The following is a 13040-nucleotide window of genomic DNA, read 5'->3' on the forward strand; positions in this document are numbered from 1 at the left end:
GTCTGGGGTGGGGTGAGGGGCATCTCATGATGACTGAGAGGTCACATTAACAAAAATACCAGGAAAATATAGGTTTCAGGGACTGGAGACAGAGACTCCAGTTCAGTGGTTGGGATAGTTCTAAGCAAACAGGCCAAGCCCTGGCTGGGAAAAGGCCTGTGTGCCCTGTGTAGGTCTGGTGGAGGCAGGGATGTTGGCTCCTGAGCAAAGGCTTCACCTCTGACTTCTTCTGCTCTGCAGCGCAGGAGCTGCTTCCCCCAGACAGAGGAGAAGGTGAAGCACCTGAAGAGGAAGAACGCGGAGCTGGCGGTGATTGCCAAGCGCCTGGAGGAGAGAGCCCGGAAGCTCCAGGAGGCAAACCTCAAAGTGGTGTGTGCTGGGACCTGCTGCAGCTGGGGAGCTGGGCTGGGAGAGCACCTCACCACCAGGACCTTTGCTTTTCTGCTGCCATCGAGCTAGAAAGGCCTTTCCTTTCCCTTCTTCTTAAACCTACAGCAAACATGCTTCATGTGTTATAGCAGAGCAAGAATCACCAACCCCAGCCATCACCAGCTTCACTACTCCACTTGGAGGCTGGTTTGAGGAATTTCTTTCTGCTTGGTTTCTTACTGTAAGGTCATAGTTTAAAGTAATTAACTCAGCTTTCCTTGGGTAAGTCAGTAAAATAATTCATCTGACTTCATCAAAAAGAAACAGGAAGGATTTGAATAAGAAAAGGAGTGTGGTGAAGCAAAACAGGAAGGGGTGAGAGGCAACTCTGTCCCATCCACACCTCACTGGAAATGCTCTGCAAAGCCACAGGGCTTCTGCCTTTTCCAACCCAACAGCAGCTTGTTGTGAACCCTGGAGTGTGGGACATGGTACAGCAGCAGGGGGAGGTGGCTGTAGGGTGTGGGATCTTGGGCACACCTTCCTGAAGGAAAGCAGGGATTGTGATGGGTAATTCAAGCCATTTGGGGTAGAAAGGAGGAAGTGAAAGTTGTGCTGGAGAGAAGGTAGGGGGATTTCCTGGCATTGCTGCCCTCTCTGTCCCCAGGCACTGTCTTGCCTGTCTGTCACGGGGTTTTGGTACTTACAGGGCAACAGATGGACTTGTCAGATACTATGGTAAGAGAAACCATTTGACATGCTATGCAGATCCTCCAGCACCTCTACAAATACTGTTTGATTTGTTTCCCCAGTGAAACTTTGGGGTGGGGACAGTTTAGAGCCTGTACAAGTCCTGGAGATCTGACTTATTGGGTTCCTGTGCTGGCCTAGTTGTCCTGACAGGAGCAAGTGCTGGGATGGCTGAGCCTTGTGGAGGGTGGGTGGGCTTGAGGGCCCTGAGGGGACATCCCAGGTCACTGTCCCAGGCAGCCTCAGCTCCTGCCTGGGCAGAGCCTGTACTTAGACAGCTGCCTGTTCCTGCCTGCCCCGCTCCCCCTAAGCACACTGCCATCCTCACCTTATGCTTTCCTCTCTTGCAGGGAGCATGTGAACCCAAACTGCTTTTCCTCCAGTCCTGTTTTATTCCCAGTCTTCCCTGGCTGTGCTGGTCCTAGTTCTCCTTAGCCTCTGCCTTTCCATCTGTCTTCTGCCCATCTATACTGAAGCTCTTTCCTGCTAGAACCCATGGAATTTCTGTTTCTCTTCCTGGCCACCTCTATCCTTGATCCCATGCTATATTTGATCCCATGCTCATCTTTCCTGCCATTCTCCCCTCCTGTCTGCTGCCTTCTTTTGTCTTTTTTACCTCATCCTGTTTTTCTCTTCTTCCCCTCCCCACTTCTGCCCCACCTGCAGCCCCCATGCTGGCTGTACCTATTGAATACCTTATCCTTCTCTCTTTGAACCTCTTTGAGCCACTTTTCCATGCAGCCTTTCCTCTTCTACTTTTCCACAGGTCTGTCTCCTTTGTCTGTCTGTCCTTTGGGGCAGGCTGCAGTTTTTGATAGTGTTCCCTGTGCTAGGTGATGGGATGGTGGTTGTTGAACATCACAGGTTGATGGAGTGGTGTTAAGGAACACCAAAGGCTGGTCTGATGGTGGTTGTTGAACACCACAGAGTGATGGGGTGGTAGTTATCACACATGAACACACCTTACTGCTCTCTGGTGTAGGTAACTGCTCCAGCACCTCTGAAGGGCTCCAGCCTGGAACTGTGCAAAAAAGCATTTGCCCACCAGCGTGCCAAGGATCTGACAGAGCAAGCCAGTGCTCTCCTGGCAAAAGACAAGCAGATTGAAGCTCTTCAGCAGGAATGCCGGGAACTGCAGGCTAAACTCTTGGCAGGGAAGGTGAGACACTTTGTGGGACATCAGTCTGGGGCTGGGGACAAGTACAACAGTGGTGATGGAAACCAGGCTCCAGCAAGTGATGTGAGGGGAGTTAACCTTGCAGTGGAGGCTGAAAACAGGGGAGGGGATTTGATGCGTGAGCTGGATGGGGACACCTGGGGAATGTGTGGTGGAGACTGCCCAGTTCTCTCCAGAAGTGTGTGTTGAGGGACACCCTGCTTGTCCCTGCAATTGATGGATCTGAGCTACCATTTCCAGTAGTGACTAAAACTCCTTCCCTGGAAACCCCCCGACAGGCCACAGACACAGGGTGACTTTTCAAAGGGCTGAGCTGCAAGCAAGATGTAGAAGTAGGGCCTCCTTTTAAAGTGCTTTTTTGAGAAGCCAACCGCTACATTCCCAAAAACAAGTCTAGGTCCCCAGCCTTGAGCTGCAGCTTTCTGAGGAGTCACGGCCACCATGAAACTGAGGATAACTCAGTGCCTCCTGACATGTTTGTGATGAAGGCTACAAATCACCAGGCAGGGCTGGGTGTTCATGAAACCATCCCCAGTGCTGGTGTCTGCTCCTGGGCTGGTGATCTGCATTCCCCTCAGTACCAGCACAGGCCATGCCAATATAAATGGTGGGATAAAGTGGTAATTCAACTTGTCCTGAGATCTAGGGCTGGTCAGGTGTGTCACTCCTGCAGAGCTCTTCTCTGGGATGACTCTGAAAGGAGCCTCTGCAGGCAGCTGGGACTGGGTGAGGTAGTTCCCACTCAAGGTGACTAAAGCAACATGTTCTGGGCATCTCAGCTGCATTGATTCCAAACTGGATGCTTGCAGTTTAGGTCAGTTCAAATTGTCAGAGGATCTTGGGCCCGTGCTGATTTCCCTGTTTTGCTAATGTGAATGTGGTCAAGTGTCACTCTACCTTCCTGCTCTCAGCTGAGCTGAATACTTGCACTTCTACCTGTCCTACTTATGTGATATTTAGGTGACAAATACTTCCTCACCGAAAACAGCTTTATTTTTGTCCCTGACCTCCACATATGTTCAGTATAAATACAGGTTTGAAGATGGATTCTCAGTCTTTCCCTAATGTAGATATAGTCAGGATTAGAACAAAGGGTTGTATTTGGTATTGGTGCAGAGCTGCCCCATTGATCTTTCCTGGCATTAAACCACAGGACAAACTTATCCAGGTCTTTCTGTGCTCCACAGTGTCAGCAAGAAGTTTCCTTCCCATTTCTTTGATTTCTCACCTCAGTCCCCCACAGAAAAGGGAACAGACCCTTTTGAAAACACTCTGATTTTCCTAGCAGATTGTTCTGGGCAACCTGAACTTGCTAGGGACAGGAGTGACAGATTGCAAAGGAATGTGACAGAAGTGGGTAAGCAAGATTCATTCCTGGTCAAGAAAAAGCACATGAGTGCAAGCCCCAGGGCTGACAAATTCAGTCACTGCCTTCCTAGGCTGACCTGGGTGACCTGAGTGACCACCCTGTCCAGAAGGTGACCCTGCCTGTGGCACCAGCAACTGGGATAATGATGCCTGAACAGGGAATCCACAGAAAAGAGAGCAATACAGATCATTCTGTCTGATCTTGTTTTTCCCATTTCTCTTCCAAGCAAACTGCTCATTAAATTTTAATTTCCAGCTACTTGAAATTCCAAATTCCCCTAATCTGTCTGCAGCATGCAAAATGCATTATGCCAATGAAGGGTGTTTTATGCAGAGATATGATGTTCATGCTCAGAGTTTGTAACCAAATCAATTTTAATCTTGGGTATTTAAATCAGTAGAAATTTTTCAGTAGCTATGAAATGAATCCACTCCATTCCCTGGCAGTTAGCAGGACTTACAACCTGCAGCTTGGGCTGCAAATGCCTTGGTCTTGTTTTGCAAAGCCAAGGCTCTTAGGATGGAATAAAATAATTTCCTGAGATCATACTCCAGTGATCTGCTTCCAACAAACCCTAGCTCCAGCTAAATCCAGGCTGCAATTTCTTGCAGCATGGATTCTTGGAAGTGGAGGACTGGGGGGAACAGCTGCAGGGGATGGGCATAATAGAAACGGAGGGGAGGACTGAGCTTTTTTCCTACTCCCTTGCTCCAGAGGCTGTCTGTTGGGGGAATAGCTGCCTTTTTGTGGTGGGGGAAGGGAGATCTTATACATGGCCCCAGCCAATTTTGTTTAAAGAACTACTACCCTGATAGCCTGAACACGGGTCTGGCACAGAGGGGGCCCAGCTGCTCACTTCTTGAATCTATAATCAGTTCCCATTAATGCTGCCTCAGTTTCCCACTTGCAGTGTGAGAGTAACCATGGTTCTCTCCACAAATTGCATTTATAAAGCACACACTATTTTTAGGGCAAATAAGAAGCAAACAAGGAAGCAGATTAAATTTGTCCTGGATACCAATTATGTCTTGAATTCTCTGGCTTAGGAACTTTCCAGGGGAATGAACAATGTCTCCTCCAGCAGCAGATTTTCAAAGACAGGTTTTCATAACCTGATTTTGTACATATAGACATGGAAGTATGTGTTTCTTCAGCTTCCTGAAATCTGGAAACCCTCTCCTTGGTTTTGTGAGAATCAGATTGTGCCGGTTTCCTTCAAAAGCTGCTGTGTTTGGATCATGAGTGGGTGGGAGTGACCCCTTGTGCTATAGATCTGTGTCCATCACACATACTGTCTTGAGAGGAGATAAATCAAGAATGTTAGGAAACCAAATATTATCCTGAGGAAGAACTGACCAAATCCCAGATGTTCTTAGTTCCTGCAACCTCTCAAAGCCCAGTGCTTGTCAGCACCCACACCAAGGAGCAAAGAAAGCAGTGAGAGCTCTGGTTTGGTTGGGCTGTGTAATGATATTATCCTGCCACGCTCTCTGCTGGCCCATGCTTAGAAAAGCCCTGGGAGAGCTGCAGGAGCATTACAGGCAGGGTTTTATCTTCACGAGGAATGATGGATTTGCATCAAGGGTATAAAGTGACTTTTGAGGCTTTGGGACTCAGGAATCAGCCATGAGTGTGTGCCACACTACCTGGGTTTTCCCAGCCTCTCCTCTTTTGGAGTTTGCATGTTAAATGTGACATGTTTCCCCTTTTGAAGCCTGTCAGTGCCTGGTGCCATGGTTGGTTTCCCACAGGACGATCCTGGCTGCCTGAACGTGATGGAGTTTGACCGGCTGCTGCGGGAATCGCAGCAAGAGGTGCTGCGGCTCCAGAGGCAGATTGCGCTCAAGAATTTCAAGGAGTGTCTGCGTTCTTCCAAAATGAGCTCAGGCAGTGCCGTGCCCAGTGCTGCTGCACAGCTGGCACCGACAAACTCCTGCCTCAAAGGTGCATCTCGGCTGAAGGGGGCCTTGGGAGACCCAGCGCTGGGAGGGAGAGCTCGCAAGGAGGTGAGACAAATGGGTCAGCAATCTGAACGTTTGGCTATTCAATTTCTCAGTTAATTGCTGTTCTTATGGAAAGGTGAGGGCTGTGCTTCACATCCGCTGCAAATAGGCGCAGTGCTGGTTTCCAAAGGGATGGGTTCCAGCAGCAGGTCTCAGGGTGAGGAGGGACGTGGATGCTGCTGGCAGCCCACACCAGCACAGGGACACTGAGCTGTACCAGGAGCCCAGTCCTGCTCCTATCCCCAGCAATGGGCTCCTGTGCTGTGTCTTCCTGCCTAAGAAAAACAGGTAATGTTTCTTCTTTATAGAATCATGAAATGGTTTGGATTGGAGGGATCTTAAAAGTACATCTCATTCCAGCCCCTGCCATGGGCAGGACACCTTCCACTACCCCAGGCTGCTCCAAGCCCTGTCCAGCCGGGCCATGGACTCTTCCAGGGATGGGGCAGCCACAGCTTCTCTCGTCACCCTATGAGAGGGTGTCCTCACCCTCCCAGCTGCGAATCCCTTCCCCAGATCCCATCCATCCCTGCCCTCTGCTCGGAGGTCTCCCTGGAGCCTTCTCTCCACGGATGCCCAGCTCTCCCAGGCTGCAGAGCAGAGGGGCTCCGGCCCTGGAGCAGCTCCGGGGCCTCCTCTGGACTTGGTCCAGCATCATGGCCCCGGGCTGGAGGCAGCTCCAGCGGATGTCACCAGAGCAAAGGGGCCGAATGCCCCGGCCGGTGCCGCCGGGCCCCGCCGCCCCTCCGCCCGCAGTGGTTCAGCCCGGGGGGGGCAGATCCGGGGCCGCCTCAGGGCGCCGCCCCCGCCGCGGCCGCGCAGTCGCCAGGTAAGGCCGGGCCGGGCCGGGGCTGCGCTGGGCCGGGGCTGGGCCGGGGGTGCCGCGGGGCCTCGGGCGGGGCCGCGCCGCCGCAGGTAAGGCCGGGCCGGACCGGACCGGGCCGGGCCGGGCCGGGCCGGGCCGGGCCGCGCCGCCCCCAGGCCCCGCCGCCCAGCGGGTCCCTGAGCGCCGCCGCTCGGGCCGGGGCTCCGCGGGCCAGGCCGCGGGTTCCGCTGGGGGCCGGCGGGTCGCGGCTCTCTGGTCCGCGGGCTCCGCAGGATTTGGCTCCTGGGGGCTCTGCCGGTTTTTTCCCGTGTTCTGAGTGTGATAGAATCCCACATCCCCCGGTGGGAGATCGGGCTGCGCATCTTCCCCCCACCTCCCCGCCGGCTGCTCTCATTTATTGCCCGTCGGCTCTTACAGCGGATGCATTGAATATTCATTGCTTGTCCGTCTACTCCAAGAAACTCGTGCATTTACAAACCCCTCTCCTTCAGCCTTTTTTTTTTTTTTTTTTTTTTGGGGTGGGTGGGGGTGTGTGTGTTTGTTTTTTTCCTTTCCAGCCTCTTCCATTATTCAGTGTTCATCATCTTTGTTTCTCTCCTTTGTGTGCTTTCTGTCAGTTTTGTGTTGGGGAAGCAGCAGCATCCCGGACACTGTGGCATTGATTTATATGATAACATAATGGAGTTTTCTCTCCCTTTCTCAAAATATCTCTTTTCCTTTTTGTCTAAGCACTCTTTATTAAACCATCGTTGTTCTCTGTAATCACTCGGTGTCACAAGGTCCTCATCACTGTTTGTCTCTGCTACATCAGTACTTGCAGAGCACAGTTTGTGCTCCCTGTTCTCCAGCCCTCTCATTTTTCCTGAATATTTACCCAAGAGAAAATGCTCCTCTCACCCCATGGTGGCTCAGTGCCTGCAGACACCTGCTAAAGGACTGCAGCTGAATGTCTTCTGAGTGCTCAAGCAGGTTCCTCCTGGGTCTCCCTCACTTACTTACTTGCTGACATCTTAAAAAAATCTCCTTATAGATCTGTGAATATGTTTCCCCTCTGCAATATCAATTTTTTGGGGTTTTTTAGAAGTATTTCGCTTTTGTGCAATTTCTGTCAGTTCACCCAGAACTAGTGTCAAATGTGCTGGTCTTTCTATGGATATCTAGTGTAATATGCTTAAAACTGGAATATTCTTAAAGCAGGGCATTTGTCATCTTCCAGGTATTGTGTGTTAAGGCAGTGTTGGAAAAGTGACTTGCTGCACACATTGATTCAGTTCCTGCTGGAGTGAGTGATCTACTTTGTGCCAAGAGCACAAAGAACCCTGTGGTGAATATTACACAATCTTGATGGTTTGTTACTGTTTATTTTCTTGGCTTCCATAGTTCTTGTGGCCAGTTGAGTTTCAGAGAGGTTCTCAGGCTTGTTCTTCATAGTTTGAGATTTCAGCCCTCATTTCCCCCCCACAAATTCTGCTGTGATGAAGAGGGATGCACAGATTTTTTTTTTCCCTCTGCCATGCCTTTACCTTCCTTGAATGACCCTTCCATAAATTGATTTCCAGGTCATTTCCAGGCAGGTTCTGTCAGACAAGATAGCTTTTCTCATGCATGTGCTTTGTTTCTCTGACTCAGGAGAATCTATCCTCACTCAGAAGATTTTCTGGCTGGCAAATAAGTTAGCAAAGCTAAAGCTGACAGCTCTGGTGAAGGGAGGAGGCTGTTGCCAGTCCCTTGGCTGAAACCTGTACCATGAAGCATCCTGGGCTGGAGCCCCAGGAGGGGCTGAGGGAGCTGGAAAGGGGCTGAGCCTGGAGAAAAGGAGGCTCAGGAGGGACCTTGTGGCTCTGCACAACTCCCTGCCAGGACGGCACAGCCGGGGGGTTGGGCTCTGCTCCAGGGAACAGGGACAGGAGGAGAGGGAACAGCCTCAGGCTGGCCAGGGGAGGCTCAGGGTGGAGATCAGGAGGAATTTCCCCATGGAAAGGGTGGTCAGGCACTGGAACTGCTCAGGGAGGTTTGGAGTCCCCATCCCTGGAGGTGTCCAAGGAAGGCCTGGATATGGCACTGAGTGCTCTGGGCTGGGGACAAGGTGGGGATGGGACACAGCTTGGACTGGATGGGCTTGGAGGACTTTTCCAAACTCAGTGATTCTGGGATTCTCTGAAATACCAGTTTGAAACTTAGTATGAGCAAGGTGACTGAAAAACAAAAGAGTCTCAGAAACATTTACACAGTTAATTTGGTTTCACAGCAGACCTGAAAGTTTCCAAGCACTGGGATCCTTGAGATGCCATGAGTTGGGTGGAGGATCCCAAGATTTCCATGTGCTGATCAGTGCTCAGATTGTTGGTTGGACTCTGCAGTGAGCCTTATTCCATGGATGATAGGGAACAAGGTTCACATGGTGAATTCAGAATTTTCATTTAGGAAAAAATGAGAAATCCTTGGTAGCCTGGGCTTGAGTGTGAGCTTTTGGAGTTGTCAGGCTTTCAGTAGAAGAGCCTTGAATATAGCTATAGATAAAACCTATGTCTTTCAAGCCAAAAATACATTAAAAGTCACATCCTAGGTATAATGCTTAGACACTGCCCTAATGGCTGGCTGTACAGGGAGCTCAGAACTCATCCCATGGATCCCTCAGTGCTGAAGGTGTTCAGAGTGAAATGAGGAACCCCATATCTGAGGAGAAGTCAGATGAAGGCTAAGACAGATGGATTCATAAGTCCCACTGCTTCCTCCTTCTTCATAGTACAGGTTTGCTTTGATGATCCTTAAGATCTGTCCCTAAAATCTGTTTATCAAAAATAACTTTGCAGTTAATGTTTAAAACCATATCAAGGCCTTTTTTCTTCTGTGTGTCTCAGTCCTTGCCCTGCTGTCAGGGCTTACTCTGGGCAGACAATGACAAGTACCAGCCAAGAGCAAAAATTCAGAGGATTAAGCTGTGTTTGTCTGTGACCCAAATGAAAAGGCATTTTGTTAGAAACTTGTTTACAAATGTGTATAGAAAGTGTCTCCTTTTGTGTGGTTTAAGCCATGGCACTGCTGCCATTTCAGCCCTTCCCAGCTACCTGCAAAGGTGGGATGCTGCATTTTTTGGTAGTATTTGTCTGCTCCTCCCTGCCCTTAGATTCTTACATCTTCATTTATTTCTGCCCTTTGTCAGCTGTGTTCTCCCTTCTCCTCTCTGTGTCACCTTGGGGAGGGCAGTGAAAGGTGGTGCTGCTGCCTCTCATTGAGTCCTGAGGTGAGGCACAAATGGGAGCTTGGCCCTGAGAGCTCCCAGGAGCCCACTTCTCCTTGGAGGTGCTTCAGTCAAGCTGGGCTGGTTGGCAATGGGCTTCAGGAATGGTGAGGTATCAAGTGGTGCATCTCAGAGATCAGAAGCTCCCTCTGGAGCACTGCTCTCAAGAAAGTCTCTTTTCCCTTAGCATGCTCTCCATGTAGTCTCAGTATGTCCCTGAGCTCTCTGGCATCTCTTCTGCTTTCAGGTGGAACCCGGTGTGCAGCCATTGGGACCTGCCTCTGAAGGACATGAAAATTTTCCTCCCAAAAATGCAGTAACAAACCACAAGAGCAGCAGACAGATACAGCAGCTGGTGAGCTGTGAACCTGCTTTGAGGGAGGGAGTGTGCTGCTTTCTTGTTTTTGTTGGGGGCTTCATATGTGCAATCCAGGTGGAGATTCTGGGGACTGAAGTGATTTTGGGTGCAGTTGCTCTGCAGAAGTGGGAAGCTTGGGGAATCAGTAGGAAAACACAGGCCATCTGCATGCAGAGTTGCTGGGCAGCAGCTACAACTGCTGGGCTGTCAGGGGAGTATGTCACACTCAAATGAGAGGGAAACATGCCACTATGCCACTAGGTTCTGTGGTTTAGACTTATTTGAACTGGGGACAGATGTGCATGAGGCATGTATCCCTTGTGAATTATTCCAGAAATTAACACAGTGCACAGGGTGGTTTAGCAGCTCCTGTTGATCTGAGGGCTAGTCAGTGGTGAGATCAAGAGGATGTCCATGCTCTGTTAGGTGTCACTGGAATTAGAATAGGAGCTAAAATAGCACAGCTGGTATTTAAAGATGAAAATTTTATACAGCTCTGTTTTGTCCCCTCCACCTTATTCTCTCTACTGTATAAATAGGAACAGTCCATGCATGTGAAAGCAGAATTGTTTCCAGACTGAAGGCTTGGGGAAGAGAGGAATTGTTGTTCTATTTTTTGATTTTCCTAACTTTCAGAAAAATCTCCCCTGGTTTCTAAATTGTTTAACTTTGTCTCAAAGAGATTTTCATAAGAAAATGTAAAATAACTAATGCAGCACTGGGTCTGAGAGGCTGGGCTTGAATTTCACATGCATTGTGAGAGTTTAGGCTTGCTGATCTACTGCTTGTTTTCTGCAGGAAGTTGAACTCAAGAAAAAGCGCAAAAAATGTGAAAACCTTGAGCATGAAGTGAGGAAAAAGCATAAACGATGCAAGGAACTAGTAAGTGTTCTTGTTGCCTAGTGTTACAAGCATAATTGGAGAAAAGGAGCTGAGTTGTGTGCCTCTCCTGGATTCTCTTCAGTTCATCTTAAGGAATCACCAGTGTTTCTGTTTATTTGAACAGTATGAATATTTTGGAGTTCCAGCACTTAAGGCTGGGATTTAGTCTTTCAGCTACCTGTGGGCTGAATACAGCCACAAAAATCACTGGATGAAATTCCATGGCATTTGCTAATTTGGGGAGATACTTAACCATTTTCACAGGCACTCCAGGCAAGTATTGAAATGGTAATAACACCATCCCACTGCCATTTTCTTGTTCTTCTAATTGGCTGAAATCCTTAATTCCAGGGAGGTTTTGCAGCTCATAGCAGAACATCTGGGTTTCTCCCTTCTGTTTCTGCTTTGCTCAAGAGATCACAAACTGGTTTGGGTTGGAAGAGATCTTAAAGGTCATCCAGGTCCAACCCCATCATCTGGGTTCTCTTGGAGCAGTGCTGCTCACTGTTGCTCCCTGCCCTTGAGCAGCATCCCACCAGCATCCTGCACCCTCAAGAAACAGGAACAGTGGAGCTGCTCTGCAGGATAATCTAAGGGAGTTAGTCAGAGGGCCTTGGTGTAATTCCTGCTCTTTCTGGACAGGAGATCCAGCTGCAGGAGGTGCAGAATGAAAATGCACGACTGGCTGAAGAGAACCTGCAGCTGAATGAGAAGGTTGGGTGGGCTGGACAGGTAAAAAGCAATGTCTGTGTCAGGTTGGCACCATTGGCTTCTGCAAAGCTCTCCTGAGAAGAACATGCTGTTCTCAAGTTTCCAGCTCAGTGATGGTCCTGTGCTGGTCTTCTGTTCCCAGCTGCTTCTCTGGACAGAGAATAATGCACAAGAGTTAAAAAGTCATTTGTCAGTCCCATGTGTCAATTTGCCACCATGCATAAGGCTTCCTACATGTTTAATAACTGCTGTAAGTGGAAATGTTTGTCTTTGCTTGCATTGTTGGTAGTTGTTAAGCCATAGTGCACCCTGGAACCAAAAATTCCTTGTGGTAAGTGGAGGAGGCAAAGATGATTTCAGCAGGCTACTGAATTTTTCTGTCCTGTTCTCCATGTCTAATCCTACCATGGAGGATTAGAAATGCTTACAGACCTTGTGCTTGTTTTGTTTCCCTCTTCGTTATGCAGCCTGTTCCTATCCCAGTCTCTTCCTCCTTGTAAAAGGGAAGGGGAGATGAATCTAGGGAGAGAAGCAGTGTGCAAATAGTGTTACCCATTAAGGCCTGATAGAAATGCTCATTTATTTGTTTTGAATGAAAACCTGAGGGAGAAGAGGCTCCTGCTTTTGGTATCATTGCCAGCAGAAAGCACAGAAATAAACTGGTCTCTGTTTTTACAAGAAACACCTGTGGCTGCTTGAGCTCACTGAAAATCCTTTCTCTTCAGGTTGAGTCTGAGAATGCTGACCTGAAACTGCAGGTTGTTTTAGTGACTAAGGAACGGGATTCAGTGATTCAGACGAATCAAGGACTCCAAACCAAGCTGGAGAATCTAGAGCAGGTGCTGAAGGTCAGTAGGATCCACATGGCTGGAAGGACTGTCCAAACACCAGCCTTTGAATGGCACTGGTGGTCTGTTGGCCTTTTTGGTCTTTGTGCTTCCACTGGGAATTCTGCTTCTGCAAGATCCTGGAACATGGCTTTCCAAACTGCTTTGGAAAGGCTGCTTCAGGCATTTGGGTGGGAGGTAAGGTGGCCATCACTGATTTGAAGGTTTTCTGTGGCAGTGTTGGGTCTGCCTTGTGACTGGAATCTCTTACTTCATGCAGTGATGACATGAAATACAGCCCCTGGTTTGGCTTTGTTGCTATTGGTAGAACACAGGGCAGGGTGTCAGTAGTGTCACCCCTGAGCTGTGTGTGCCTTGTCCTGCAGCACATGAGAAATGTGGCTGAGCGGAGGCAGCAGCTGGAGGTGGAGCACAAGGAGGCACTGCTAGACCTGCAGGAGAAGCAGGAGGAGGTCCGGCGCTTGCAGCAGGTACTGGGGTCTGACAGGGGGGTGTTCTCCCCTCTC

The 13040-nt window shown here is 49.4% G+C and overlaps 1 protein-coding gene across 2 annotated transcripts in view; it reads left to right on the forward strand.

Annotated features, from left to right (window-relative positions):
* Nucleotides 1-13040, forward strand: part of TSPOAP1 (TSPO associated protein 1) — a 66157-nt gene that overhangs the window by 13480 nt on the left and 39637 nt on the right. For both annotated transcript variants that reach the window (XM_079324755.1, XM_079324754.1), the window contains exons 3-10: nucleotides 241-369; nucleotides 2102-2278; nucleotides 5417-5671; nucleotides 9983-10090; nucleotides 10892-10975; nucleotides 11618-11707; nucleotides 12412-12534; nucleotides 12900-13004. In XM_079324755.1, coding sequence (XP_079180881.1) covers nucleotides 241-369; nucleotides 2102-2278; nucleotides 5417-5671; nucleotides 9983-10090; nucleotides 10892-10975; nucleotides 11618-11707; nucleotides 12412-12534; nucleotides 12900-13004 — 1071 coding nt within the window. The remainder of the gene's footprint in view (nucleotides 1-240; nucleotides 370-2101; nucleotides 2279-5416; nucleotides 5672-9982; nucleotides 10091-10891; nucleotides 10976-11617; nucleotides 11708-12411; nucleotides 12535-12899; nucleotides 13005-13040) is intronic.

This window comes from Erithacus rubecula (assembly GCF_903797595.1).
Source record: "Erithacus rubecula genome assembly, chromosome: 22".
Classification (NCBI taxonomy): Eukaryota; Metazoa; Chordata; class Aves; order Passeriformes; family Muscicapidae; genus Erithacus; species Erithacus rubecula.